The 26778-nt window shown below is 51.3% G+C and overlaps 1 protein-coding gene across 2 annotated transcripts in view; it reads left to right on the top strand.

The window, feature by feature from the left end:
* Positions 1-26778, top strand: part of MAP6 (microtubule associated protein 6) — a 63727-nt gene that overhangs the window by 28643 nt on the left and 8306 nt on the right. Inside the window, exons 2-3 of one of the 2 annotated variants that reach the window (XM_045293156.1) lie at positions 17092-17305; positions 19372-19568. In XM_045293156.1, coding sequence (XP_045149091.1) covers positions 17092-17305; positions 19372-19568 — 411 coding nt within the window. Of the gene's footprint in view, positions 1-17091; positions 17306-19371; positions 22937-26778 lie in introns of those variants that run through there. The other variant, XM_004708834.3, reaches the window with a different exon arrangement.

The raw sequence follows: 26778 nt of genomic DNA on the forward strand, positions 1-26778 counted from the left end.
TGAGGAAGAGAGCTGAACCCGTCTGTCCCTGTAAAGACTTACAGCCTCAGGACCACACACGTAGGGTGGCTATGGGTCAGAATCGGCTCGATGCCAGTGGTTTCTTTGTTCTGGAGAAGGATTCACAAAGGCTTGGCCTTCAGCAGGACAGGCGGGGAGAGGTGGCCCTACAGGACAGAGTGGAACTGCCCCTGTGGGTTTCTGAGACTTTACAGGAGTACAGCACTTCATCTTTCTCCCAAGGAACAGCTGGTGGCTTTGAACTGCTGGCTCTGTGGCATCCTAGTGCCTAACCCACTGCACCACCAAGGCGCCTCAGCAAACCTCGTACCCACGCCCCCACAACGCTGTCGATTCGATGCCTGTCCACTGTGGTTGTGCAGATCAAGTAAAATGCATTTCTTTCTCTTATTTGTAAACCGCTTTATTGGGCTATCATCCACCTATCACACAATTCAATCATTTAATCACACCTAGAAGAATTGTATAATCATTACCTCAACACATTTTAGGGGAAAATGTCTTCTTTCTTGGATTCATTGTAATTAGCTCCCCATTTGCTCCAACCTCTCTCGCCATGCCCCTAAGAAATCACGAATCCGGTTCCTGTTTGCAGAGTCACGCATCCTGGACTTCAGGTAATAGAAACATACAAAAGCAGAAAAGCTAGCAACAGTAACAAAACAAACTAGAGAAAATCCTCAATCAAAGAGGAAGCAGAAGCTATAAAACACGAGAACAACTTTAAAATGGATTGAAAGGGCGATCAAATGGCCAGGTGTTACACTGTAGCCTAAATCCATCTGCCACATGCATTCCGCGTGATAGCAAGGGGACTCTCATCCCTGCTCTCTGGTCAGAGGGATTCCCTGGAGGCTTCATTCATGCGTGAAATACATTTCTTTCCATGTGCATACCCCTGGATGCTGGCCTAAAATGCAACTCTCTAGACCGGAAGCAGAATAGCCAGGCGGGCCCAGTCTTCATTTGAACAAACCTGTCTTGTCCTCCCTGGGTGATTGTTAACCACACTGACACTGGATGCCAGCCCAAAGAAAACAATGCCTGGAACGTTCCAGAGTCTATCGGGCAAAACACTACCCCTGTCAAGGGGTTTGCATGTAAGTAGGCCTTTACCATGCTTCAGTGTCTCGTGCAAGTCAGCTCCTTCAACCAGAAATGTTTGGGTTGCCTGCCCCAGGTAGCATCAGCTGAGCTAGCCCTAGGAATGATGCTGGGACAACAATAAGGATACTGCTCCCAAAGCCCCGCCTCGCGCAGCTCCTAAGGTGTTGCAAATGTTGCTGTACCTGTCAGGAAGGGGCGAAGTCAAGTCACCAAGGGCTCAGCTTGTGAGCATGCTGGAATCACACACAGCACGCCTTCTGCTGCAGCTGCATTTCCAATCTCCACGTTTGTCCTCAGGGCTTTCCATTCTCAATTCTGATAAGTAACCAAACGTGACTTGGGCACTTTCAAGGGAAGAAAAATTCCTGAAGAATGGTTAAGTCCTTGGGCTTTATCCAGTTGGCCTTTCATCGAGCAGGTACTGTATGAACTCCAAACATAACAAAGCCACTGCCATGGGATGTGTTTGGATTCACAGGGACCCTATGGGGACTAGATCGCCTCATCCTTCCCCCTCAGAGTGGCTGTCGGGTTTGAAACACTGACCTTACAGGTAGCTGTCCAACACTTACCTGACAGAGCACCTTACTGATGAACAAGCAAGTGGAAATTAAATGGGGGTTAAGAAGATTAACATTTCATAAGCACCAGTTGCTACATGCTTTACCTCGGGGATGGTGTTTTCAATCCTTAGAACAGATTTGGGAGGTGTGTGTTTCCCATTTTACTTAAGTAGTGTGTTAGTCTGGGTGACTAGAGAAACAAATCCAGAGACACTAATATGTGTATAAGAAAGACTTTTATAAATGAGCAATTGTATATGGAGAAAACATCCCAGCCCACTCCAGGTAAGTCCATAAGTCCAATATTAGCCCATATGTCTGATGCCAGTCTATAAATTCTTCTTCAGACTCACGCAGCACATGCAGTGACACAGAACGCAGGAAGATCACAGGCCAGTGGGTGGAAAGTCTTGTGGATCCAGTGGTGGTGGAAGCATTTCAGCGCTGGCATGGGTCCCCATGTGGGTCCTCCAGCTCCAGGGCTCTGGCTCCATCAGCGTAGTTCCATGTGGCTTGTCCGCAGGAATGTCAAGCAGAGTGTGTCTCGCATCCAGGGAGGAAGACAGAAGTTCCCAGAATGCTCAGGAGAAGGCCTTGCCCGCACAGAAGCCTCATTGGCTATACACTGATTGACAGGCTAGACGCCACCCTTTTACTCACGTTGACAGGCGATTATGTAGCTGCCACATAAAGTGAGCCTCAGCTACACTGTGCCGTTTGCACACGGTGTCCTGCACGTATAGACGAGGTTCGATATGTACCACTCAGAAGCCTCACACTCCCTGCCATCCAGTCACTCCTGGCTCCTGGCACCCCTGGAGGGCAGCGTGGAACTGCTCTGTGGGATTCTGAGGCTGCAACTCTCCATGGGAGTAGAATGCCCCATCTTTCTCCCTTGGAGTGTCTGGTGGTTTTGAACTGCTGACTTTTCAGATGACAGCACGTAAGTCACCAGGGCTCCTTATCCCAACATGTGCACAGGCTTGGCACCCAGCGGGGCAGGGTCACTGGGAGTTGGAATTGGCCCAAGGGCAACAGGTTTCATGTGGTGTAATGCATGGGTGACGAGTCCAGCCTGGTCCTGTCTGATTAGAGAGGCTTCTTGCCTAATCCCCAGGGCGATTTAAAGGGGTCCACACTCCTTTACTTCCCCACGAATTACTTTTACAACACCCTGGTGCTGTGTCTGCATTTTATAGACAGATAAGCTTCCCATGCACTGACTTCCACAGAGAAGCTTCGCGTCAGATCCCTGGCAGAACCGCACAGAGTCTGGGTTGCTCACGTTGCTCCATGCTTTCCTCCCCGCTCCTCTGGTAATTATACAGTAATTATTCTGTTGATAATTATCTCATTAGTGGTTTGGTGAGAGAAAGCTCAATGAAGGAAAAATAAATGGGTGGCTCTTTATAAGCACAAGATGACGGATGACAAACACCGTTTCAGTAGGGCTCAAGCATGCGCTGAAAGAAGAGGGGGAAACTTTCTGCACGACATTTTGAAAGTGCGGCACCTCTCTTAGAAGGTACCTGATTCTGTAAGGGTGCCAAGGTCTTCTTTTGACGCCTGAGGAGCCCATTTCTTGGCAAACCTTTATTGCGAATTGGGGGGAGGCTGACAGAGCGGATCCATTTTCCATTCAGGAATTCCTGCACATTGTCTTTCATGGCACTGCTGCAGGCCCCACACGTAACCGCCTCTTCCTCCCCGTGCTTCCTGTTTCCCGGCCCCCATTTCTAACCCTTTTGAACTTTGTCCTTGCGTCAACACTGCCCTTTGGATCCCAAAGGGGTGATGTTTCTAAGGTGTGTGTACCTCCTGAGTCGGCCTTGTTCCCCTGGCGACCTGTCCAGGGTTATGATGGAATGTGAGCCCAGGAGGTAAATTCCATCCATTTCAGCCCTGAGAGGTGGCTTGGTTTGGGGCCGTGGTCTCGGGAGTTGCACCACTCGCTATCTGACCAGTAAGCCTAGGGATTTGTGTGTGTGTTTTATTTTATGATTTTGAGTTGTGTTCCACATGTTCCTCCCAGTCCATCCAGAGCCTTCTCATGAGACCCCCTTTTCAGGGCAGTTGGCGGTGGCAGCTGGGCACCACCTAGTTTGAAGTGCTCGTCGCTCAGCACAGAAGAGCAGCAGTACCACGCTCCGGTCTTGCCGCCTCTAGAGCTTGCCTTTTCTTGACATGTCGTGTGAAGCAGCATTTAGCATGCCATCTTCTGTTCTTCTTCTTCCTCTTTTTGCGATGCGTCCACCTTAGTTCTTGTTGTTATTGTTGACTAGGATATGATTTTATATCCATTTATTCACCCACTGATGGACATTTGAGTCATATTTGGCTACTATGAATCATGCTGTTTATTAACATCCATTTACAAATTTTAGAGATATGTTTTAATTTCTCCTTGGTACCTAGGATTGGAATTTCTGGGTCATATGGTAAGTGTATGTTTAACTTAAAAACAACTTATTTTCCAATGTGGCTGTCCCAGTTTACATTCCCATCAGCCATGTCGAATAGATCTCGTTGTTCCATACTTTTTCAAATAGTGTTATCAGTGTTCTGTATTTTGGCCACTCTTTTTAAAAAAAATAATTTTATTGGGTGCTTGTACAAGTCTCATCATAATCCATACATGCATCCATTGTGTCAAGCACATTTGTACATTTGGTGCCCTCATCATTCTCAAAACATTTTCTTTCTACTTGAGCCAGCTTATGTTTTAGCCATTCTAATGGAGAACCAGGGAATGTTGGTAGTGTAGAGGTGATGTGTTGGGTTGCCAACCACAGGGTCAGCAGTTCGAAACTACCAGTGGCCTTGAGAGAGAAAGATGAGGTTTTCTACTCTTGTAAAGAGTTACCGTCTCGGAAACCCACAGAGGCCGTTCTGCCCTGTCCTATAGGGTCACTGTGAATCAGCATCAATTCAATGGCAGTGGGGTTTTCGGAGTGCATTATCAGCTTGATGGCAATAGGTTTGGTTTGGGGGTTAGTTGGTGTACAGTGGTATAGTGGTATCACTGTGGTTTAATCTGTAGTTTCCTAATGACTAAGAAATGAGCCCCAGTGGCTCAGTGGTTAAGTGCTTGACGGCTAACTGAAAGGGCAGCTGTGTGAAGCCCCAGCTGTTCTGTGGCAGTTGGCTTCTGTAAAGATTACAGCCCTGAAAACCCTATGAGACAGTTCTACTCTAGAGACCTCGATATATACTCTACTCTATAGATATATACGCTACGGCTCTGCTCTATAGGGTTGTATTGGGTTGGAATTGACTCCATGACAAGCTTCGTTTTGTTTTCAATAGCTCATGACAATGAGCTTCTTCTTACTTGCCATTTGTATACTTTCTTTGCTAAAATGTTCATTCAAATATTTTTTTTCTATTTTTAAATTCGGTTGTTTGCCTTCTTATTGAGTTTTCAGAAATCTTTATAATCTGGATACAAATGCTTTATCAATATATGTTTGACAGATTTTTCTCTTAGACTGTGGCTTGTCTTTCCTTGTCTTAAATGGACTCATTGAAGACTAAAAGGTTTCATTTTGATGAACTTAATTAATCTTTTCTTTCCCCTTATTGTTTTTGCTTTTTGCATCATATCTAGAAATCCTTTCCCACCCCAGTATCATAAATATGTTTTCCTATGTGTTCTCTTCTAGAAGTTTTATAGCTTTAGACTTTATGTTTAAGGGTGTGGTCCATTTTTAATTTTGTGTGTGCGGTGTAATATTTGAATTCATTTCCTTTTCATTTAAATATCCAGTTTCCCCCATACTACTGAGAAAACAATCCTTTCCTCCTCACTGAAAGGCCTGAGCACTTTGTCAAACATAAGTCCAGCATATATGTAAGCAGCGGTGTGATGATCAATGTGTAACATGTGGCCCTCTGGGGAGAGGGAGGGTCGGGATTTAGAGTGTCGCCCGTCTCCATGAGGGGACCACTCCCACATGGCCGGTTTCAAGCCACCAATCGTTTAACATGCAACCTATCAAGTTCCTGAAATTTTCATCATCTGCTCTATGAGGAAGCTTCAGTTGAATTCTAGATTCTGGTCATATATCTGTGTGTCTGTCCTTAGGTCATGAACACACTTCATGCCTGTAGCTTTATAAGACGTTGTCATGGTTGTTGAAAATATACACAGCTAGACACAAACCAAACCCAACAACTCCCTCACGTACAATTCAGTGGCATCGATTACATTCTTCACGCTGTGCAATGATTCTCTTTTCCTGAAGTGTTTCTCCCGTGAACATTAACATAAACTCACGGCCCCTAAATGCCCTTCTAGTCTTTTGCGTGGCTTTTGTCGGTTTGCTCCCACAGAGAGGGGTCTTTAAACCAGCACACTCCTCAGGTGAGACATTCTTGATTAATTAAGCTCAAGGATTGGTTCTTCAAAGTACCACGGACAGCCAGAGGGACAAGCACATCTATTTGGGAAGAGGCACAGCCAGAATGCTGGCAGAGATGGTGAGACTTGGGCTTGAACCCGAGGACACTCGTGAGTGTGGCACGGGTGTGTTTTGCTCCATTGTGCACAGGGTCGCTCTAACTCTAACTCTGTCTCCATGGTACCTCACAGCAACAATAGTGTTTAAAGACTCCGGGATATTTGGGGGTTCAGGTCTAAAGATGCTCTCAGCAATTGTTTCAGAGCTTCAGCGTCCTCCGTGGTTCCCAGACTTCTGGAGTGCATGAAATGGTAAATTGTGTTCGGCATCGCCCCTGCCCCACCCTCTTGACCAGGACTTTCTTTGGCGTAAGTTTTGAAGTCGGCTAGTGTAAACCCTCAGACTTTATTCCTCTTAGAGAAAATTGTCTGGGAAATTCTAGGTCTTTTCTGTTTGCGTAGAAATCGTTGGATCAACCTGTCGAGATCAACCAAAAGCCCTGCTGGGATTATAAGCATTGCGCCGAGTTTGTAGAGACCGATTTCTAGAGAATTTTCCACTCTCATGTTGAAGGGTCCGATCCTCGATCCTGGTGATGGTGGTCCATGGGGTGAGCTGAGTTTTTTGCCTTCTGTCTTGGTTCTGTGAGGGCAGAAAACCACAGAAGCCGTCCAGGAGATGTTCCCAGGAAGCCCTGAGGAGTTGCTGGCCTTGCCCTGGCTCTTTGGAGAAACGGGTCACTTTCCTCAAGGAAGAAGCCCGTGTCTGTGGACAGTAAACTTCAGGTGCTATGCAAACAGGGAGCCAGGTGCTGCCCATCGAGGGTAATGCAGTCAGCAAGGGAATGGCTCCGTTATTATTGCAAATAGGGACTTGAAGATCCACCCAGCGGATGGAGCCACGTGCGTCTAGAAGGCGTCAGCTCCACAGAGATGGTCAGCGGTCAGGAGAGAAGAGAGAAGCAGCGCCCTGCCCTAGAGCTATCAGCCGGAGGGGGAGGGGGCAGACAGGGAGGGAGGGACGCATCCGTGTGCACTCATAATGACCCTGGGTACAACCGAAGGAGACACAGCAGCCGGGTCCTGCGTCACCCTCACAACCGCCACCCTCACAACCGCCCTGAGGTTTGAGCCGTTGCTGCAGCCGCTGTGTCAGTCCATCCGTCCTTTTTCCTTTCGCCGGCCCCCTTCTTCACTGAGCCCGGTTGCCTGGTGCCTGGTAAACGTTGCGATCTAAATGCATTCATGTAGAATTTGATTGAGTCCTGGTTTGAGCCGCTGCATCTGTAACTGCCTTGCACCCGTGGGCGGTCTTTGTGAGGCTGTCGTTCCCGGGTGCCCTGGGAGCCACGCGCAGCCCATGACCAGACTCACAACAATTACCTGCAGATGAGCCGTTTAGCTAATGAGGGGGACCTGAGCCCCGATGCTCAGGGCTGCCAAATGGCTACCTACCGACAGCCCATCTCTCCAGAGATGGGGAGAGGGAATCCCGTCCCACTCCTTTTGTATCCGCGTGAGATCTGGGTCCAAACCTTTCTCTCTTCTCTGCACACTGACAGTTTTACCCAAGCGTGTGAGAGACCCACCATGGGTGCTGTGCAGGTTGTTCCTGGGCCCAAAGGAGTGCAGAGTCAGTCCTCTATACATGTCCCCTTGCCTCCTGTCACCCCGAAGACGCGGAGACATGTACCTGCACGGATGGCAAAGCCCCTCTCCCAGACCAGTCAGTTCTGGGCAGAAGGAAGCCACCTCCCACACCCCTTGAAAAGGGAGAGAGAGAGAGAGAGAGAGAGAGACGCCCCTGTGAGCCACCTGGGACCCTCTCGGTTCTGGGATTTTGTTCTCTTGTCAGACCACAGGCGACACTTCCCGTACCCACCTCCTGATGGGGTGACCTGCAGGCAGCATGTGCTGGCTGCCAGGGTCAGAATTCCTGAAGGAGCCTGCTTCCCTCCCTCGGGAGCATCTAAACCCAACAAATGTGGGCGAGATCTTTGCACAGAGCCTTACTAAGTTTCCATGACAGCGTAAATTACCTATGAAAATGGCAAGGAAGATTCTAGGCTGTTTAGACTCCACAAAGGCATCTTCTTGCTTCACAAAGCGTTCGAGAGATGTTGCTGAAAATCTTGCTGCCGAGAGGATGGGGAGAGAAATTTATCTCCCGTCTGATTGTCATTTTCCGGGCTCCTAGCAAATGAACCTGAGGGTTAAGGGCAAGGCAATGGGCCTTTTAAATGATCCTGGTGTGCGTGATGTGAAGTCTCCCCTTTTTTTCCAAGTCGTGCTTGGTGTGATGGCTCGTGGGCTGTTCTTCCTGCAGCAGACGGTGTTCCTTGTATGGTTCCAGTTCCTTGTTCGTGTGCCCGGACCGAGCTTTTCCGATCCGAAAGGAAAGAACAGCTCCCGTTGTCTTCTTTACAGCGCTTTCTTTCCAAAGGCCAACCCTTTGCCCCTGTGCCTGGTGCCTCCCCCTCCTCCCTCCTGGGGCCTGGCTCCATCAATCACCCAACGCTTGCCTCTGTGTCTCCATCCCTCCAGTTGTAATGGCTCTCTGACGCTCCCCCTGAAAGGCGGCAACAAAATGTGCTTAACTGGGACAAGGCCTGAAAAAGCCAACAGCTGTTTGTAGTGGATACTCAGGATTGGAGATTCAATTAATCAGGCATTCGTTGAATGCTACTTTGTTCAAGCCTAATGTGAAATGCTCTCAGAAATAAGCTGGCATTGGGAGCTTCTGGTTGGATCTCGCCCACTCTGGGCACCAGAACGACGGCTGCCGTCATCAGAGGATGTCTCCCCAGTTCAGGAATATAACGGTAGTCAGACAGACATTTGATAGGCTCCTTAGTTGTTTATATTCGGGTATAAGCCAACCCAAGTATCAGCCAACGCACCTACTTTTACCACAAAAAACGCATTTTTAAAATGTGCCTATATACGCACGTATTATAGGTAATCCCCCCACCTGACCACACGGTTGGTGGAGGCCTTGTCTGCTGTACCCTTGTTTTTCTAACTCTCTGCCTGGAGGAGAGTCAATATTTTTGTCTTGATTAAGCACTTTTGTAATGAAAATACATACTCCCCTTCAACAGTTATATCTTACAGGCTTTGCCTTTCCGATAGGAATGCCCAGGTCCTCTCCCACCAAAGGGCTGCTTTGAGACCTTGGTTCACATCACGTTGGTTCACTGTGTGCAGGGAGGCTTGTGTGGATCCTTCAAAGACAACTTGACGGGTGTTTGTTTCTCTCCTGGAATCCAGACCCTCGAGCCATTGAAGCTGTACGAACTCCCAGAACTATTGCCCTGACATCATCTTTAAACCTTAAACCAAATAATAATAGTAATAATAATAGATAAATAAACCTTAAACCAAAAGTCTTCTTTAAGCCAAATGAGAGTTGAGCCTAATTGTTAAAGATTGTCTGCCTTAAGCAGGGGCTCTCTTAAAGGATGATCCACATAGGCACACAGGGACAAGTGCATCTCAGATGGTCCCATGAGGAACTGAGGGGCCAGGGAGCTGATGCTAATGAGGGTGGAACCATTCAGAAAAGGAAAATGAGAACGGTTGCAGCCCCTGAGGAATGTGACCAGTGACCCCAAATCGTATGTGTAGAAAGTAGTGAAGCCATGCCCATTCTGTTGTGCGTAGTCTCAGTAACAACAATAACAAGCACCAAAGCCAGGACATAAACAAATGCCTCCCAGAAATAAGTAAATAAGCGTGTCCACTGACGTTCGGGTCGTCACTGCTCTGGCCCCATTCTGAGCTTTTCCCCACCTTGTCAACCTTTGCCGGCCACGTCCCTGTGTTCCCCTGTGTGGTGTCTTACAGGAGGGGCTGCATTTCTTTATTGCTGTCTGTGACCCCAGGGGAGCCCTAGTGGTGTAGTGGTTACTCGATGGGCAAGGATCTGCAAGACTGGCCGTTGGAAACCAGCAGCCGCTCCAAGGGAGAACTATGGGGTGGAGAACACAGGGCTTTCTGCATAGGACATCCTAGAAAACTCACCTGGCCAGTTCTACCCTGTCCTCTAAGGCTGCGATGAATCAGCATCTACTCAATGGCAATGAGTTTAATTTGGTTTGGGGGGGGAGGCGGGGGGGTTGCCTATGACTCTACCCCAAGGCAGGGACATCTTGTCCACTCTCAGTGTCTCATAGCTTCTCTGCGTTTACTGGATGTGGTAGCTCTGCTGTGACCTTGAACTTGCTCTGCCCTGCTCAATCCCATTTCTTCTGCCTTGCTGAAATGAAGGGAGAGGTTTCCAAAGCCATTTCCTTTGCAGAAAAAAGAAGAAAAAAACCCTCACTGCCGTCAGTCAGTGCTGACTCATAGCAACCCCTGTGGGTTACCAAGCCCCTCACTGTTGATGGGAGTAGAAAGCCCAGTCTCTCTCCCAAGGAGCTGATGGCGGCTTTGAACTGCCAACCATGCACATCGCAGCCCAGTGCATAACCACTATATCGCCAGGGCTCCATAGGGAAGCATGCCTTCTGCTCAGAGTTTGATAGCATCTATTGCTGTGTAACAAATGACCCCAAACTTGGCTGCTCAGAACTGCGTACACGCGTGACCTTGTGCAGTTTCTCGGGGCCAGGAATCCAGAATGGTTCTGCTGCATGGCTTTGGCTCGGCGTTTCTCACGAGCTCATCTGAAGGCATGCCTGGAGGGGAGGACCCAGTGCTAGGCTGGCTGGCTCACAGGGCTGTAGGCAGAAGGCCTCAGCTCCTTGAACACAACTCCCCATCGGGCGGCTTGAGTGTCCCCATGATGTGGAAGCTGGCCATACCCGGAGCATGTGACCAGGAGAGAACTAGGAGCAAGCTTTGTGCCCTTTGTGGCCCCGGCTCAGAAGCTAGGCACTATCATTTCCATCCGCTTCTGTTTATTGGAAGTGGGTCCGTAAGCCCAGCCCACATTCAAGGGCTTGGAGAATGAAGGGTCTGCCTCGTCTGGAAAAATTTTGTTTAAATAATTTGTGGACAATCTGTGGGAAATGATATGGACCCCATGAGAGACCTGTGTCACACCGTTGTGCCCTCTCCTCGGCTCGGGTAGCCCAGGAGCTTCTGCATGGCCTATCCTGTGGGTGAGGTCAGGGCTGCACCCTGCACATCCGTCGTGGGCAGGGCCAGGGTTGCACAGGTACAGGGAGGAAAACCCTCTATACAGGTGGCCCGGCTGTGAGCTCTCACTCAGCTCACTCTCATCGAGTGAATTCTGACTCACAGCGACCCTGTAGGACAGGGTAAACCTGCCTAAGCCCAGGAACCCTGGTGGCACAGTGGTGAGGCATTGGACCTGCTAGCCACAAGGCCAGCAGTTCAAAACCACCAGCTGCTCCTCAGAAGAAAGCTGGGGATTCCTATTCCCATACAAAGTTACAGTCTCCGAAACCCACAGAGGCAGCGGAGGTCTACCCTGTCCTGATAGGGTCCCTGTGCGTCTCCAAGCTGGCACCAGTGAGCGCCACAGAGCTGAAAGTCAGCAAAGGACAAGCTTAATTCCGCCTTGTGGCTAGGAAAGGCTCCCAGAGGGAGGAATCCTGGTGCAGAGGAGTGTGTAGCATTTCAGCAGCTGGAAGGGTGGGGGCAGCCGTTTGCGGGGCCCAGGAGCAGCATGACCAGAACCCCAGCTGCAGGATATGTCTGGGTGAGCGCAGCGTGTCTGGGTTCCCATCGGCAGAGTGGGTGATCGTACCTGTTGCAAACGTTTCCTGTGAGGAATACATAGGATAATGCATTCAAGAGCTTGGCGCACCGAGACTGCTCACTAAATGAGAATGCTTGTCAGTGGTGTGGATAAAGGCATAAGGCTCGCGGCCAAGTCATCCTGAGAAATCATAACGTCTGGGAAGTACAAGGCACCTCGGTTTTAACTTCATCCTCTAGGGTAGGACAAGGACCCCCTGGTGCTGCCGTGGACCATGTCCCAGGCTGCTAACCACAAGGTCAGCGGTTTGAAACCACCAGACACGCTGAGGGACAGGAAGCCTTTCCACTCCCATCAGCAGCATAGTCGTTACACAGGAGCAGTTCTACCCTGTCCGTAGGGTCGCTGTGAGCCAGGATTGAGTTTGGCAGTCACCGCGAGTTTGGTTTGGGGTTTACCTGTCTCCTGATTCTCAAGTGTCCCTTCCGGTCCCCAGACTCTTTCCCTCCTGGGGCAGCGTCCTTGAGCAGGGGCTCTGGGCTCCTGTCATGCTGGTTGTGTGCCAAGTGGATCCTGACGCATAGTATCCAAATAGGACAGAGTAGAACATCCCCACGCGGTTCCCAAGCCTGTGATATTCATGGGAGCAGAGCGCCAAGGCTTGCCCACAGGGTGGACGGGAACTCAAGCTGCAGAGCTTGTGGCTCGCAGCACAGCCCATCACCAAGATGCAGTTCATACGGGGGAGGGGAGGCACTGCCGACCCCTCTCAGAGGGGTCCCAATAGGAAGTCCTGGATAGAGTGGGGAACAAGTATGGAACAAAAGTCAAATTCATTTAAAAAGAGGCGAGGCTTACTGATCAGAGAGACTGGTGGAACTCCATAGACTCCGGCCCTCAGACACCGCCCCTGAACTCAACCCATGTGAGTTAGTTTATTGTGCCAACCTGGCCGATAAACACATGTGGGGTCAATTGAAGGGTGGAGGGATAAAATGGCTCGGTGAACCTCGCCTTTCTAGTTCTCGGGATTCTTGCTTTCTGATGGTTGGATCAGGGTGCAGTTGCCTTAGCCAGTTCCCTGCTTTAGCTGGCAAGACTCACTTCCCTGAGGGGAAGCCACAAGGACCTACCCCGTTGCAGCCCTGAGTGCTAGAGCACCGGTATAGAGATCCCTGCTAGTGCTGAGATGCTTACACATTCACTGACTCAGCTTTCCTCCTGCAGTCGGCATTGTGTATGTTTTGTGAGATGGAGGAGGACTTTGTGGATTGGTGTTGGACATATAGGTTAATGGGCTAATGTTGGACTTGTGGGCTTGGGCAGCACTGGGTTGGTATGTTTTCTTGATGTGCACTTAACCTTTATATAAAACTCTCTCTTTTATACATGAGTTTCTGTGGATTTGTTTCTCTAAAGTATCCAGACTGACACACCGGGGTTTATCTGTCAGTCACAGTAAGCTCCACCCTCCTTGCCATCGCCTCGGGTGGACTCATCCAGGTTTATAACTTGGCCAGGGAGGTGCCTGTGGCCCAGAACAAGCAGCCACGCAAAACAGAAGGCCGTGGACTGAGAGAGAAAGCCAGAAGGCAGGAAGGGACAGGGAAGAAGGACCAACAAGGCCGTACAGCCAAGGAGGGCGAGGGAAGAGTGCTGTGACGTCATGGGGCGGCAATCTGTGTCACAAGACACGTGTGCATTGTTGAGAGGGCAACCAATTCACTCTGTGAACTTCCCCCCAGCCCCCCGAGAGAGTGATAGCAAATAACAGCTCGAAGAACTTCCAGAGATGTTTAAAAGAACTGTTTCTTTAGCGAGGGAAAAAGCTTCCCCACAGAGAAGTTAGAGACTTGTAGGCCATGGGTTCTAGAGCTGGAGTGATCTTTAACAACAATAGAAGCCCCAAGCGGGAGCAGCCTTCCGAAATAGCTGAAACAGACCAGAATGCTTGACTCTCGTTCATTCACCAACCAAGTGCATGGCTCTGTGCTGTGCCCAGACCAAAACAGACGCAGCCCCCGTTGAAGAGGGTCTGCTCATCTAGGACAAGACAGGGGCTGTTCCCTCAGCCTGAAGTGCCATCAGCCAGTCCTCTCTGTAGCTTTGTCCTTCAGTGCACCTTTTCTGGTCCCATGTGCCCACCTCCCTCTTTAGAAAGAAGCCTTGTTTCCCTTCTGTTCTTCTGAGCTCTGCCCCTTAGGCTTCATTCTGCCTTTTCTTAGCGTCCCAGGTGCTGGCCCACTAAATCACAGACAGCTGAAGTGTGACTTCCTCATCTTGTGGGCCCCTGGTGTCACACCCTTAGCTGATGTTTGGTAAACATGATCCCTCTCACCTTTGGCTGTATATGAAGAAGAGATTTTTTTTTTAATCAGGGAAACCATCTTTATTATGATTATTTTAACAATTTTATTTACATAAAATTCATATATTACACAATTCCATGGTTTAAACATTTAAAAAGGCTTGTGAAGACATCACCAGATTCCATTTGACAACATTTTCTTCCTTCCTTTCATTAGCTCCCCATTTCTCCCTAACATCCTCTGCCATAACCCTAGGAAACTATAAATCCAGTTACCAACTCCATAGATCCACCCATCCTGGAGTTCACATCAATAAATCAGCCAACAAACCGCAAACATAAACAACAACAGCAAAATAAAAAAGAGGGAAAACCACAATTGAAAAAGAAAAGTAATAAAAACTAGAAAAAACATAAAATGAGTCAAGGAGGAACAAATGATAAGGTGTTAAATTTTAACCTAACTACATCTGTATTAACCCATATTCCAGTGCACTCTGTCTGATAGCAAGGCGATCCAACATCTTTGGTCAGCAGTCGGGGAATATTCTGGAGACTCGATCCATGTGGAGACCCTCCAAATGGATTTTGAGCTCTCACTGTCATCCATAGTCTTCTGCAAACTGGGTGCTCAGAATTAAAATTCTAATACAGCTCCCTCCTCTGGTCTTGGATTTTATTACGTACAATCCTTGGGTCAAGGCTGGTGTGCTTCTTCCACGTGGACTTAGTTGACATCTCACTAGATGGCTGTGCTTTTTAAAAAATATATGTAATATTTTTATTGACATATCTTACTCACTCCAATATACCCCTGCCCTTCCCATACCGTTTGTGGTTCAGTCCCATTGGATGGGGTTATACAATCGTCAATGCTTGCTATGAAAGACCATGAACTCCTGGCAAGAGCTCCTGAGCATGACCAACCCGAAAACGTGTCCTTCTGGATTCAAGGTTGAGGAGCAGGGGGGCTGGAAGAGCTGATGTTATCAAATTCAGGCCATGCCATATAAAACCCTCCACAGCAGACAGACAGCCAGAACACTTGCACAAGCACCTCCGAGAGTGCAGGCCAAGCACGGTGTGGCCCCAGCAGGGTGCCAGAGCCCTGTGGAGACCTAGGTTCAGAACCTAGCTCTGATGCTCACCAGCTGTGTGGCCTTCTGTAAGCCACTTACCCTCTCTGAGCCTTGATTACCTCCTTTGAAAAGGAAGGGTAACCCTCCTCCCTCTCGATGTCGTTAGAAGGATTCTAGCGACTACAGATGTGTAGATAGACATCATTCCAGCTTATGGGAGGCAACCGATGAGTGGTAGCAGCTAATTTTGTTTTTATGACCTATGATCAGTTATTGGAGGATGTGTGATGGAGCCTTTCAAGGAGGAGTTTCCAATTTAATGGCGTCTGGCTTTATACTAGCATTCTGCCATAATTACCTTACCGGAGTCATTGACCAGGATTCACCTTGAAGAAGTACCAAAGTTGTTCAAGGTCGGGAGTTACCAAGCTTTCCCCACAATGCCCCACCCTGTGGATAACAAGCAAGACCTGATGCAAAGAAGCAGAATGCAGCAGAGGCCGGCCTAGAGAGATGGCCCAGAAACAGTGCTTAGGGACAGTATCTACTCCTCTCAGCCCTAATTCTGGGAGCAGGCAAGGGCAGGGAAAAAAACAGCTTTCTAACGTCACATATTATGAGCCAGGTTACAATTGGTTGGATTCCTGGCTGATCTGAGCCCAAAGGTTGGGAGCCCATCTAGCAGGTAGGGCTTCAGGTCTGCAGGGTGGGAGGGAAGAAAAATGGATCAGAGGGGCCGGAGCTCCAAATGTACCAGGGCCAGGCCCAGGCGTGTGTGAAGAGCCAAAAACGTGTCCGGGGGGCGGAAAGGGATCAACCACTGCCTTGATGCTAGGGCGGAAGGGGACAGTCTCAACCCTCCCCTGGAGAGTCTTCACGCCCTCTTTCAGTGTCCCCAGATCCCTCCCTGGGCCTCACCTCCCGCAACCCAGCTCAGCTATCTGTAAGTCCTGCCCTTTCTCGCCATTCCCCTTTGATCCAGTCTCTGTCCCCATGGCTGCTGCCCTGCTCCAGGCTCCCCTCCCCTCCCCTCCCCTGGTTCACTGGCTCAGTGTCCTGTCAGCCTCCCACCTCTGCTCCTCCCCTCTGCCCTCCATTCACACCAGGAAACCTGGCGACCTCATCACCTGGCTGTTCTTTGTTGCAATCCCTCGACTAGGTTTAATCCCCCTGGCTTATTTAAGATCTGCAAGCATTTAGACATTGGTTAGACCCTGTAAGACACGCCCTCTGCTCTTGAAAAGGCCGAAGCCCCTCAAAGATTCTGGAGCACAAAGGCTCTTCATTGTGGAGTCAGGAGGGGAACTGGCATTTGTTGATTGGCCACAATCTATTCTCAGGAGTATGTGTAATACAGGGGTCCTTGGGCGGGCAAATGGTTCATGCTTAGCTGCTAACCAACAGGCTAGAGGTTCAAATCCACCCAGAGGTGCTGCGGAAGAAAGGCTTGGTGACCTCCTTTCCCCAAAAGCAGCCATTGAAGACCTTGGGGAGCACAGTTCTACTTGGGCACACATGGGTCTCCATGAGCTGGGATGGGCTGACTGGCAACTGGGAAATGCCTAAGAGCCATCCTGGCTTGATGTTTGCACCCCTTTACCATGCGTCCACCAGTAATTGGTGCTCAGAAGCATGCGTCGAACTCATGCGCGAGCAAATGGGATGACTTTTCTCAGTTTGGGAAGTGAGATCCCAATCCGAGGCTTGCTGGCCCATGGTCCCACAGTGCAGAGCGGGAACCTGCATTCTCTCGCCAAAGGTCTATTGCTCTTGCTACAACCTCGGCCCATACCCGTAACTACAGACTGCCGCTCCATCTGCGGCCACCCTTCCACCCAGCGTTCCGCGCAGGAATGCAGGCTCGCTGGGTCTGTGGACGCTGTGCTGGCAAGCCTGCGGCCAGGCAGATGGTGGGTCGCTTCACTTAGGCTTTCTTTGATCCGCAGGAATGAGTTCCGAGCATGGCCAGACATCAAGCCTGTGAAGGCAATAAAAGCCAAGACCCAGTACAAGCCCCCGGATGATAAGATGTCTCACGAGACCAGCTACAGCGCCCAGTTCAAAGGGGAGGCCAATAAGCCCGCGCCTGGTGATAATAAGGTCATGGATCGCAGAAGGGTACGCAGCCTCTACAGCGAACCTTTCAAGGAAACCTCAAAGGTGAGGCCCACCTGTGGGAGCCCATCACCTGGATGGCCTGGGGTGGAAGAGCTCAGGGGTGGGGCTTCCACCCATTCTGGCCAGCCACACCACCTTCCTTTCCTCAGCAGCATCCAAGACAGGGGAGCTTCCTCAAACTGTTGTTAAATTCAAAAGGAGTAAAAAGGAAACGCTACCTAAAATCAAAGTTCTTTTTTTTTTTTTAATTTTAAATCAAAGATTTTTAAAATCCGGCAGATTTTCAGATCACTAGCTTCTGATTTAAGAAACTCAGGTGGGGCAGGGGTGGCAGGAGAGTGGCAGAAAAATCTCACCTGAGCCCTATGCCAGCCTCTGTCTGAAAATAGCTGTGCTTTGGGCCCTGACAGACTAGTCCAGTACAACCGAGACCCCTGTCCATCTAGCCTCCACCTCATCTTCAGCTCCTATCACCACGGACCCTCCCTTACCTCCCCAGCCCCTTGAAAATGGCCTGTCTTTTCCCATCCATCCCATTGGTGAATGCCACCCACCCACCCACAGGTCTCAGTCTGTCAGGATGCATCTCTCACAGCTGCAGCAAGCAAGATGTGTGCCACGTGGTCCATTCCTGTCATAGAGAGTGGGTACAGGGTTTACATGTCCAAGTAGGTGGCAGTGGATTCAGGGACTTTCGTCTTTAATAACACTACCTGGCCCCATTTGCATCCCAGGATGCTTTCGTGCAAGCGAGAGAAATGTTGAAGATGCTGAAGCCAGAACCCCACATGCCCAGCAGCCTGGCCTAGTCCAGGCTCATGGGTCCTGCATCTAACGGCAGACACAGGGCTGAGAGCCCCTGCGGGGGTGTCTGCTTTGTCCTACTGTCTTGCACTCAAGTGGACTTTCCTCCCCGGCTCAAGACGCGTTTACGGATAAAGTGACCCAGCAACTCAATCTGCCTGGGAATCTTAGTTTAGCACTGCAAGTCCCCTGTCCCCAGAAACCCCTCAGCCCCGGGGGCTCCTGGGTTCTCTGAGAAAGAGAAGGCCAGCCCCTCTCCTCATTGAGGGAAGCTGAGCCACAGAATACAGGGCAGATCCTCCAGTAAGCAGGGGAAGCCTGGGCTTACTCCCCAATAATCTGTGAATACTTTCAGAAGTGAGAACCGTGGGTCACTGTCCCTAAGCACAAGTAAGCTCCTGCTTACCTTGCTTCCGGAGTTCTTCCTTGTCAGGGATGGTACCTTTGTAAAGGAGTTTTAATTCTGCAGGAAAGTGCTGTCGGGTTGAGAGAGAGACAGAGCCCAGTCATACTTAGAAGCAGCATTTTTTTAGCGGGGAGAGAGGCTGGGCAGAGCAGAGTGGACTTAGACTGGCTGGGCAGAGGCGGGCTGGGCAGTGCCAAAGGCCTGTGTGCAACGGGAGAGCATTTGGCTGAGGCCATTTCTCCATGACAGAGGGAGGGAGGGAGGGACAGAGGGAGGGAGGCCAGCTCATGCTGCTGCCCTGCACCCCCACCCAGGATGAGCCACAGTGCATCTCTGATTCCTTAGGGATTGGCTACTCCCCTCCCCTCCGCATCGGTTGCATCTTCAGCCTGGGACTTGGGGTGACGGAGCACCTCTCCGTGTCAGAAACACATGCTGATCCTCAAATCCTCTGCCTGGCGGGGTGAGGGGGTGGGGAGAGGGGTTGGGGAGAGCCAACATCACCTCTGCTCACATTGCAGGCCTGAAACAAGTCACGTGCCTGGGTCCCTGCTGAGTAGGGTGACGAGGTGTGGCCTTCCCACAGGGAGGGGCAGCCAAGACTGCAGGATGGCACTAGGGGTGACCCAGGGGTAAGGACCAGCAGGGCCACCTGGCCAGCATGAGAGCCACCACAGTAACTGAGCAGGGCTCTCAGAAGGGAAAAGCCAAAGGGCCTAACACCAAAGAGAAGACACACATACACACACACCTGCACACACACACACACACACACACACACACCTGCTCCCTCAGCATCCGAGTGCATGATCAATGATGTCTTCTGTCTCCACTCTCTCTCCTGCCCTCTCCCCTTTTGTGTTTCCGTCTTTGGCGCCTGTTTGTCTCTCCCGGGCAGGTGGAGAAACCTAGCTTTCAGAGTTCCAAACCAAAAAAGACCTCTGTCAGCCACAAGACCCCGAGGAAGGCCAAAGACAAGCAGGTGGTGTCCGGCCGGGCCACCAAGAAAAAGAGTGCAGAGACTCCCAGCCCTGCTGGACCGGAAGACAAGGAGCAAAGTCAGCAGATGAACAATAAACTGGCTGAGGCTAAAGAGTAAATGTTACCGCATTTTCCTTTTTACTCCTCTCTCCTTCCTTTTCCCTCCCCCTTCTCCTGCTTTTTATTATTCTCATTATTATTTTTAATTTTAAAACAACAAAAGGCCACAAAATTGATTAGAGGCTTCTCGCCTGCCCCGGCCCTGGGGTCCCTGGAGGTCTCCGGCTGGGAGGAATCCTCTTTCAAAGACTATGTGGCTTGCTGCCTCCCCAAATCCAGGCCAGAGGGCCTGAGTGGGGCCCACACTCCCAGGCTGCTGAGCCCCGGGGAACCCAGGGCACCCTGCTTCCCAGCTGTGCCTTCCCCTACCAGGGAGGGAGGCGGCAGTGCTCAGTTGGGAGGGGCCAGAGTTTCCTCAAGGGCGCTGAGCAGGACTCCTGATGATCCACCCCATCCCTACCCCACCCCCTGCCCCTGCCCTGAGGTCTGTTTCAGTGGTCACTTGTGAACATTAGGTAAATCCCTTCCTTTCCAAAATTCAGAAAAAACGACCCTGTGTTGTAGAAGCTCATCCTGGGCCTCAGCGCGTGACGCGATTAGTGAGGACAAACCAAACCACCTTGGCCTTAATGTCCGTACAAGGGAGTGAGTGCTGACTGTCCCCTGAGGCTGTTCTGTGAGAGCTGTCTGGTCTGCACGGTTTCCTGTCCCTGGGCTTCCCTTGTGGATGTGGCTGGGCCCGATGTCTAAAAGGAGGCCAGGGTCCTGAAGGAACATTCTACAAGTCACAGGAAGGTCACACAGGTGGAAGAGAAGATTGTGTTCCTCTGTTTACCCGCAGTGAGCTACCCGTCCCCGCCCTGGACTGCCGAATGGGCAGAGCAGCTCCTGCAAGGTGACCGAGGAAGAACCTGCACGTGGAGGCTGGGCCCCTTGTCAGGTGCTTGTCTTGCTTTAGAGAGACACTCGAGGCAGAGGGAGGAGGGGACGCGGTCAGGATGGTGATTCTTAACTCTTCTCTTTCCAAACTGTCCCTCCGCGGGGAACAAAGGACGCCGGGCTTCCGGTTATGGGGACAGTTCTGTCCCTTGGCTAAAGACTGGGTGAGGTCTCCGCCAAGTGGTTGGCAGGCCTGTGGGGCCTCCCTGATGGACAGAAGCAGCTCTCCGAGTACGTGTTGTGTGTCGTGTGGCCGTGCGGCCCAAGCCCCCCCACCCCCTTAGCTGTGCCGGCGTCGTGTGGTTGTAGGAGTTAGGGAGTTGGCGTGAAAAGATGCCCCAGTGCTCATACCAAACCAAAAGCCCCCTGCCAGTCCGACCAGTCCGACCGGCACCATTCCCCCAGAGTGCTTCCGGAGCTGCGAATCCTCCTGGCAGCAGACTGCCACACCTTTCCGCTGCAGCGAGGCTGGTGGGTCCAAAGTGCCCAGCTTGCGATTGGCGGCCAAGCAATTTAACCACTGTGCTGCCAGAGCTCCTAGTGCCCTGAATATCTAGCAGAAAAAAATTCTGCTTGCTAATGCAAAGCATCGTGATGTGTGTAAATTGCCTCTTATGCTTTCTCTCCCGTGTCCGGGCAGGTCCCGATTATTGTCCCCAGTGTTCTGAGACTGCAGGCCGATTGTTACACAGCCTCTGCTCTGACAGTTGCCTTTCCTTCCAGAATAAAAATGCTGAAGAGTGCAGGCCCCATAGTCTCTTATCGAAAAAGCCCCCAAGGGCCCTCCTTGTGTAGAGGAAGCAGCGCTCCCATCAGCCCTCTGTTTGGGGGACCATCTGCTGACCATCGGGCAGCAAGATATCTGTTTATGTGGTTTTTGTCTAGCACGTGGGATGTTGTTTGCAAATTATCTCAGTAGGTGCTATACAAGCTGTACTTGTTAAGAGAACAGGGATATGAGAAATGGCGCTCTGCCCGGTCCTGCAATCCCCCTTTGACCTCAGGATACAGAGCTGTGAAGAGAGAGGTGCCTTGCAGAAGGTAGACAGGCGAGCAGGCCCGTCTGGAAATGACTAGAGCAGACCGCGGTATTGATTGCAATGGTTTGCTAACTCGCCTTACCATTAACCAGAGAGTCTAGCCACACAATCTTAACTTTATCCTGAGAGTCCACCCATTTAGGTTTGCTCTCTCAAGATCCGACCTTAGCCAGACATGGCGATGCTAGCCACAATTAGGATTTGTCCATAGCAGAGTCATATAGATCTATTTGTGTTGATCGAATGCCTGCGAACCAGGCACTATGCTGCATATCTACAGGCATTACATATGGCGACACCTATCACCCCTCCATTTCCCCAGCAATACAGCCAGAAGGATGCATAAGGCTTGATCCCAGATTTCCAGTTTACCCCAGGGCCTTCTCCAGCCACCAGGCAGCTCCCAGGGACTAAGTTTGCCACCCTGTGTAATGCCCCGGACAGCCCCAACCAGACTGCCCAATACAACCCCTGATCCGTAGTGCACAAGGTCACAGCTTCCACCACCACCAAGGTTCTGCTTCTTAAGCCGCCTGGCTGGCTGCTGTCTCTCTTCCAACCCCATAGCACCTTCCTTCAGGATCCAAGCTTCTTTCAATTAACCATCCCGAACAGGGATGACGTCCCCTGGGAGCAGAGTCAGCACGGGCCGACTTGTGCTTACTCCCTAATCTGTCATGGGCAGCTGTCCCTCTTTGACGTGGTGAAAACATGTGACACCATTCAGGACAGATGAGTGACAGCAAGCACAAGTCCCCTCTCTTCTTGCACGACCTGCACCCTTCGGCATCCGCCTCATTGTTAACTCGTCCTCGCCCCGAGGAAACAAACCCTGCTTGGGGTTCCTTTGATGGCTAGAGTGCCTGCAAGGCCCCCTTTTTCCACTCTCTGGTGGGCACATAAAAATCGGAGCAGTCCCGTGCCATTCCCCAAGCACACTGCATGGAGCCAATGTTAGTTTGACAAGCAAGTGGTTTGGGCTCTGCCTCTCTGAGGGTGACCAAGCCCCCAACGCCTGCCTGCCCTGCCCCTCTCTTTATCCGCCCCTTTGTCTCCCTGTCTTCCCTGGCAAGAGATCGAGGACTGTGCTGCCCACTGTCTGCTTGGCCTGCTTGTGAGAATGACCCGCAGAACCCCCGCACCATCTCTGTGCTCCCCACTCCCGCATCTCCCCACCATCTCCATTCCCCGACCCCCCTTCCATATGCCTTTGCCTCTCCGAGGCAGACAGGAAGTGTCTAATTCCGATTTTGTGGCCTGGGTTTTGTTGCATACCACAGATTGTCTATGTAACGTGTAGAGCACACCTCTCTCGGTGCTGTTTCCTTCCCGCTGTTAGTAAGAGAATAACCAAAAAAAAAAAAAAAATTCATGTATAGCCAATTGATTGTGACGTGCTTGTGGTCTGTGCTTCCTCAGATAAAAACAAACAAACAAAACCAATCTCAGTCTTTTCTGATCTCAATAAATGCTCAAGACGAATGCCACCTTCTTGACCTTATTTCCTTGGTGAGGCCCGGAACGGCCTTTGCCTGGGAGCCCCTCTGCAGGTGACGAGGAGGCCTGTGCGTGCCAGGGCTTCTTCCTAATGCGGCTTGACTCTGTTAGATCGCCTCTCAGGTGCTAATTGCGAGCGGTCAGAGCTAAGTGTGGGAAAGGCGAAGACGGACCGGGAGACCCACTGGCCAACCAGGTAGCGTAATGTTTCATCGCACGTGGTCGGGGACCAGTGACTGCCTGCGCCTAGCTCCGCCTCACCGCGCTGGGTGGGGTCCGGCCTCTCACACTCTGCCCCCTGCTCCTGCCGTGGGTTGGCGGAGATGCTTGTGTTAAAGCATTTGGTGGATGGCGAGGTGGAGGTTCTGCCTTCTGGGGGCTGGCTCACCGTGTGGGCTATGGGATGTCTACGGGTCTGTGCCTCACCTGGGGTGGGGACTAGCCAGGCAGTGGCAGGTTAGAGAGCCGGAGTTCAGATGATGGATGGGTTACCCCTATTGGGGGGTAGGGAGACACAGAGGCTCTGTGGCCCAGGGGCCTTGGAGAATGGGTGGGGGCAGGCTGGTGAGCAGGTCTGGGGTTGGGAAGGGCGAGAGGCGGAGTGGGAACTTCAACGCTAAAGCCACGTTTGCTTCCTGTGAGCTCAACCCCTTTTGCTAGAGTGGGAGACCAGGGCTTTTATTCTGCATGTGTGAGATGCCCCTTTATCTAGCCAACAAGTACCCACTGAGGACCTGTCATGTGCCAGACACTGTGCTGGGCACTAGGAACCCAGGATGGCCCGGTCACACTGGTGCAGGAAGGACCAGTGCATTCTAGCTGGTTCCATGCATCAGGGCGGGCCTCAGCAGAGGGGTAGGTGTTGACCAGGTGAACTGGGCTGGGGGAGGCAAAGGCATGCCCAACAGAGGGAGTTGCATGAGCAATGATGTGGAGGGCTCAAACAGGGGAGCCTGGGCCGGGGAGGTGGGGCGAGGGAGGAGGGTGGGGGTGAAGGTGAGGGAGGGGATCGTTCACCTGAGGAAGGTCCAGGCACAGGCAGCCCCTGGTCATGGGAAGATCTGATTCCATATGGTCTCCATTCCATATGCCCAGACTGCACCCCATGCCCCTGCATGCCTCCCACTATCATGCTTCTCCCCCCATCCTACCCATCAGGCCACCACCTCCGCTCCTCTTTTACTTGATGGGGGTGGGCCTATTTCTCTATTGCTGGCCCCTGATTTCTGGGTTTGGGTGGGAGTGGGGAGCAGTGGCCGGAATCAAGGGTCACATCTGGGTAAAATAAAAACAAACCCAATGTGTTTGTCTGCCGAATGAATAGGAAACAGTCTATTGATCGGCCCGCTTTTTTGCCCCGCCCCCCTGCCCCTCACCCCAGGTGGGAAATGAAACAAATACTCAGAAGTTTGACACCCGGCTCCCTTGACCCGTTGAGAGAAGGGGAAACAAAGGAGAGAAAGCGGGGCACCCAGAGAAAACCATGTCCAAAAGAGCACTGGCCGCCAGCCACTTCTACCTGTGGCTTTCAGAATGTGTGGAAGTCGGAGCAGGGGCAGGTTCTTATTTAGGCTTGGTTGGCATGGTTCCAGGGCCGTGTGTTAGGCTTGGGGGCTCATGCAAGGCAAGGGCTTCGTTGTGACTTAAGAGCTGCCCTGCAGCAAGGGAGGGCGATTGTGAGCTGGAGTGCTTGTGAGCAGGGCATGGTGCCCTCGCCGTCAAAGTGAGGGCACAGGCATATCACGCGAAAGGTCGAGCAGGACTCATCCCTAAGAGCTTGCTAAGCCCTCACCAGAGCCAAACCCACTGCCTTTGAGTTGATTCAGACTCGCGGCAGCCCTGTGACACACACAGGCCCTGAGGATGATGTGCGCCCATGGGAGCGGGACACACCCCAAACCATGAGACAGGGGGGCGGGAGGCAGGGCCACCCCTAGGCAGGGCTCACTCAGAGCCCCACTCCTCTACGGCTTCTCTCAGGCACCCCTGGTGCTGGCATAAGAGGATGGCTCATGGCTGAACTTGCTTCCTACAGCACCCCACCAGCCTTATAAGATCCAGCCCCCTGCTCCACAAACAGCCCATCGCCACTAACTTAGGTATAAGTGATTTTCAATTCTTCCTGAGCCTTTGAACATTTCTTTCGCTCATTTTCCCCCTCCCATCAGGGTTTAACATTTTGTGGCTGCTTCCCACAGGTTTGAGGAGTATCGAGTCCCGTTTCACAAAGGCACTCCCACTGCATCATGTTCCAAGGCCCTTAGACTGCTAAAACTCTTATGGCCGGTTGGCTTTCCAGGACCCCAGATAGAAAAGGCTCCTCTTGGACTGTACATTGGGGACCGTGTCCAGTGAGAGCAAGGCCCCACCTCTGTCCCTCTGCAGGGCCAGCAGCAACGGGAGAGCAGCTGCCGTGCCTGGAGACACGAGAGGCAATAGCCCTCTCCTAACAGGGTCTTTCTTCCTCCACTGTCTTGGGTGCATCCACACCCCGCACTCACAACAAAACCCCACTCACCACCATCAAGGCCTTTCCAACTCACAGCGCCCTGATAGTGTAGCTGGGTCTCTGGTTGTGCTGTTAACTGTTGAGTCAGGTCAGCAGTTTGAATCCACCAGCAGCTCCGTAGGAGAAAGATGAGGATTTCTACTTCCGTGAAGAGTTACAGACTCCGATTTCTACTCCCGTGAAGAGTTACAGACTCTGAACCCACAGGGAAGTTCCACGCTGCCCTGTAGGGTCATTGTGGGTTGGAACTGGCTCCCTGCAATGAGTTTGCGATCATAAGACCTGTCATGACAAGGAATCGGACTGGCACCCTGAATGTGCTTTGTGGATCCCTGGTGCCACAGTGGTCATGCTTTGTGCCGCAACCTGCAAGGTCCGCAATTTGAAACTGCAGCCGCTCCACAGGAGAAAGATGGGCAACAGATACAGCCCCAGACACCCACAGGGACAGTTCTGCCTGTCCTCCAGGGTGATGGCAATGAGTGAGTTGGAAGAGTACTTCATGATCCATGGTGGCTGGTGGCTGCTTAGCACTGGCCACTCGTCAGTGTTTAAGATTCATGGGCCAGTGCGGCCGGGTGACTCCCTGCCAGTCATTTCACCCAGAGTCGTGGTGTTCTGTGGAAAGGGACACAGCAACCCCCACTGCAGAGGGGAGGGGGTGGGAATGAGAATGAAATGGGACCATGGCTCTTGAGTGGATCTCGACTCAGAGACCCTATATAGGACAAGGTAGAACTGCCCCTGTAGGCTGGAAATCTTTATGGGAGCAGAAAGCCTCGTCTTTCTCCTGTGGAGCAGCTGGTGGTTTCAAACTGCTGACTCTAGTGAGCAGCTCAACTTGAAACCCACTACACCACCTGGGTTCCCTAAAGGAACCAGAGAGAACCCTACATACACGATCATTTCACCACTAAATGCACTAGACATCAGAAAGGGCCTGCCCCTTCCATCTCTGGTCTAGACCTACATGTTGTCCCTCTCTCTGGTAGACAGAAAGTTAGTCTTCGGTTGGGTTCTCTAGAGGAGCAAGGCCAGGGAAGCACAAAGCTAGAAATGCGTAAATACCAGTATTTATAGATGACACACGTAATACATAAAATCTTGTTTCAAGGAAATGACTCATGCAGTTGCGGAAGCTAACCGGCCCCGAATCTGTGGGTCAGGCATCAGGCCAGGGACTTCTTACTTAGATCATTTCAGCGGCTGAGAAACCCAAAGATGGCAGGCTGTTGGCTCACATCTCAAGAACCCTAGATCAAAGGGTGATATCAGATGC

Source organism: Echinops telfairi, unplaced genomic scaffold (assembly GCF_000313985.2).
Source record: "Echinops telfairi isolate 266 unplaced genomic scaffold, ASM31398v2 ScPeMD7_1713;HRSCAF=2227, whole genome shotgun sequence".
Classification (NCBI taxonomy): Eukaryota; Metazoa; Chordata; class Mammalia; order Afrosoricida; family Tenrecidae; genus Echinops; species Echinops telfairi.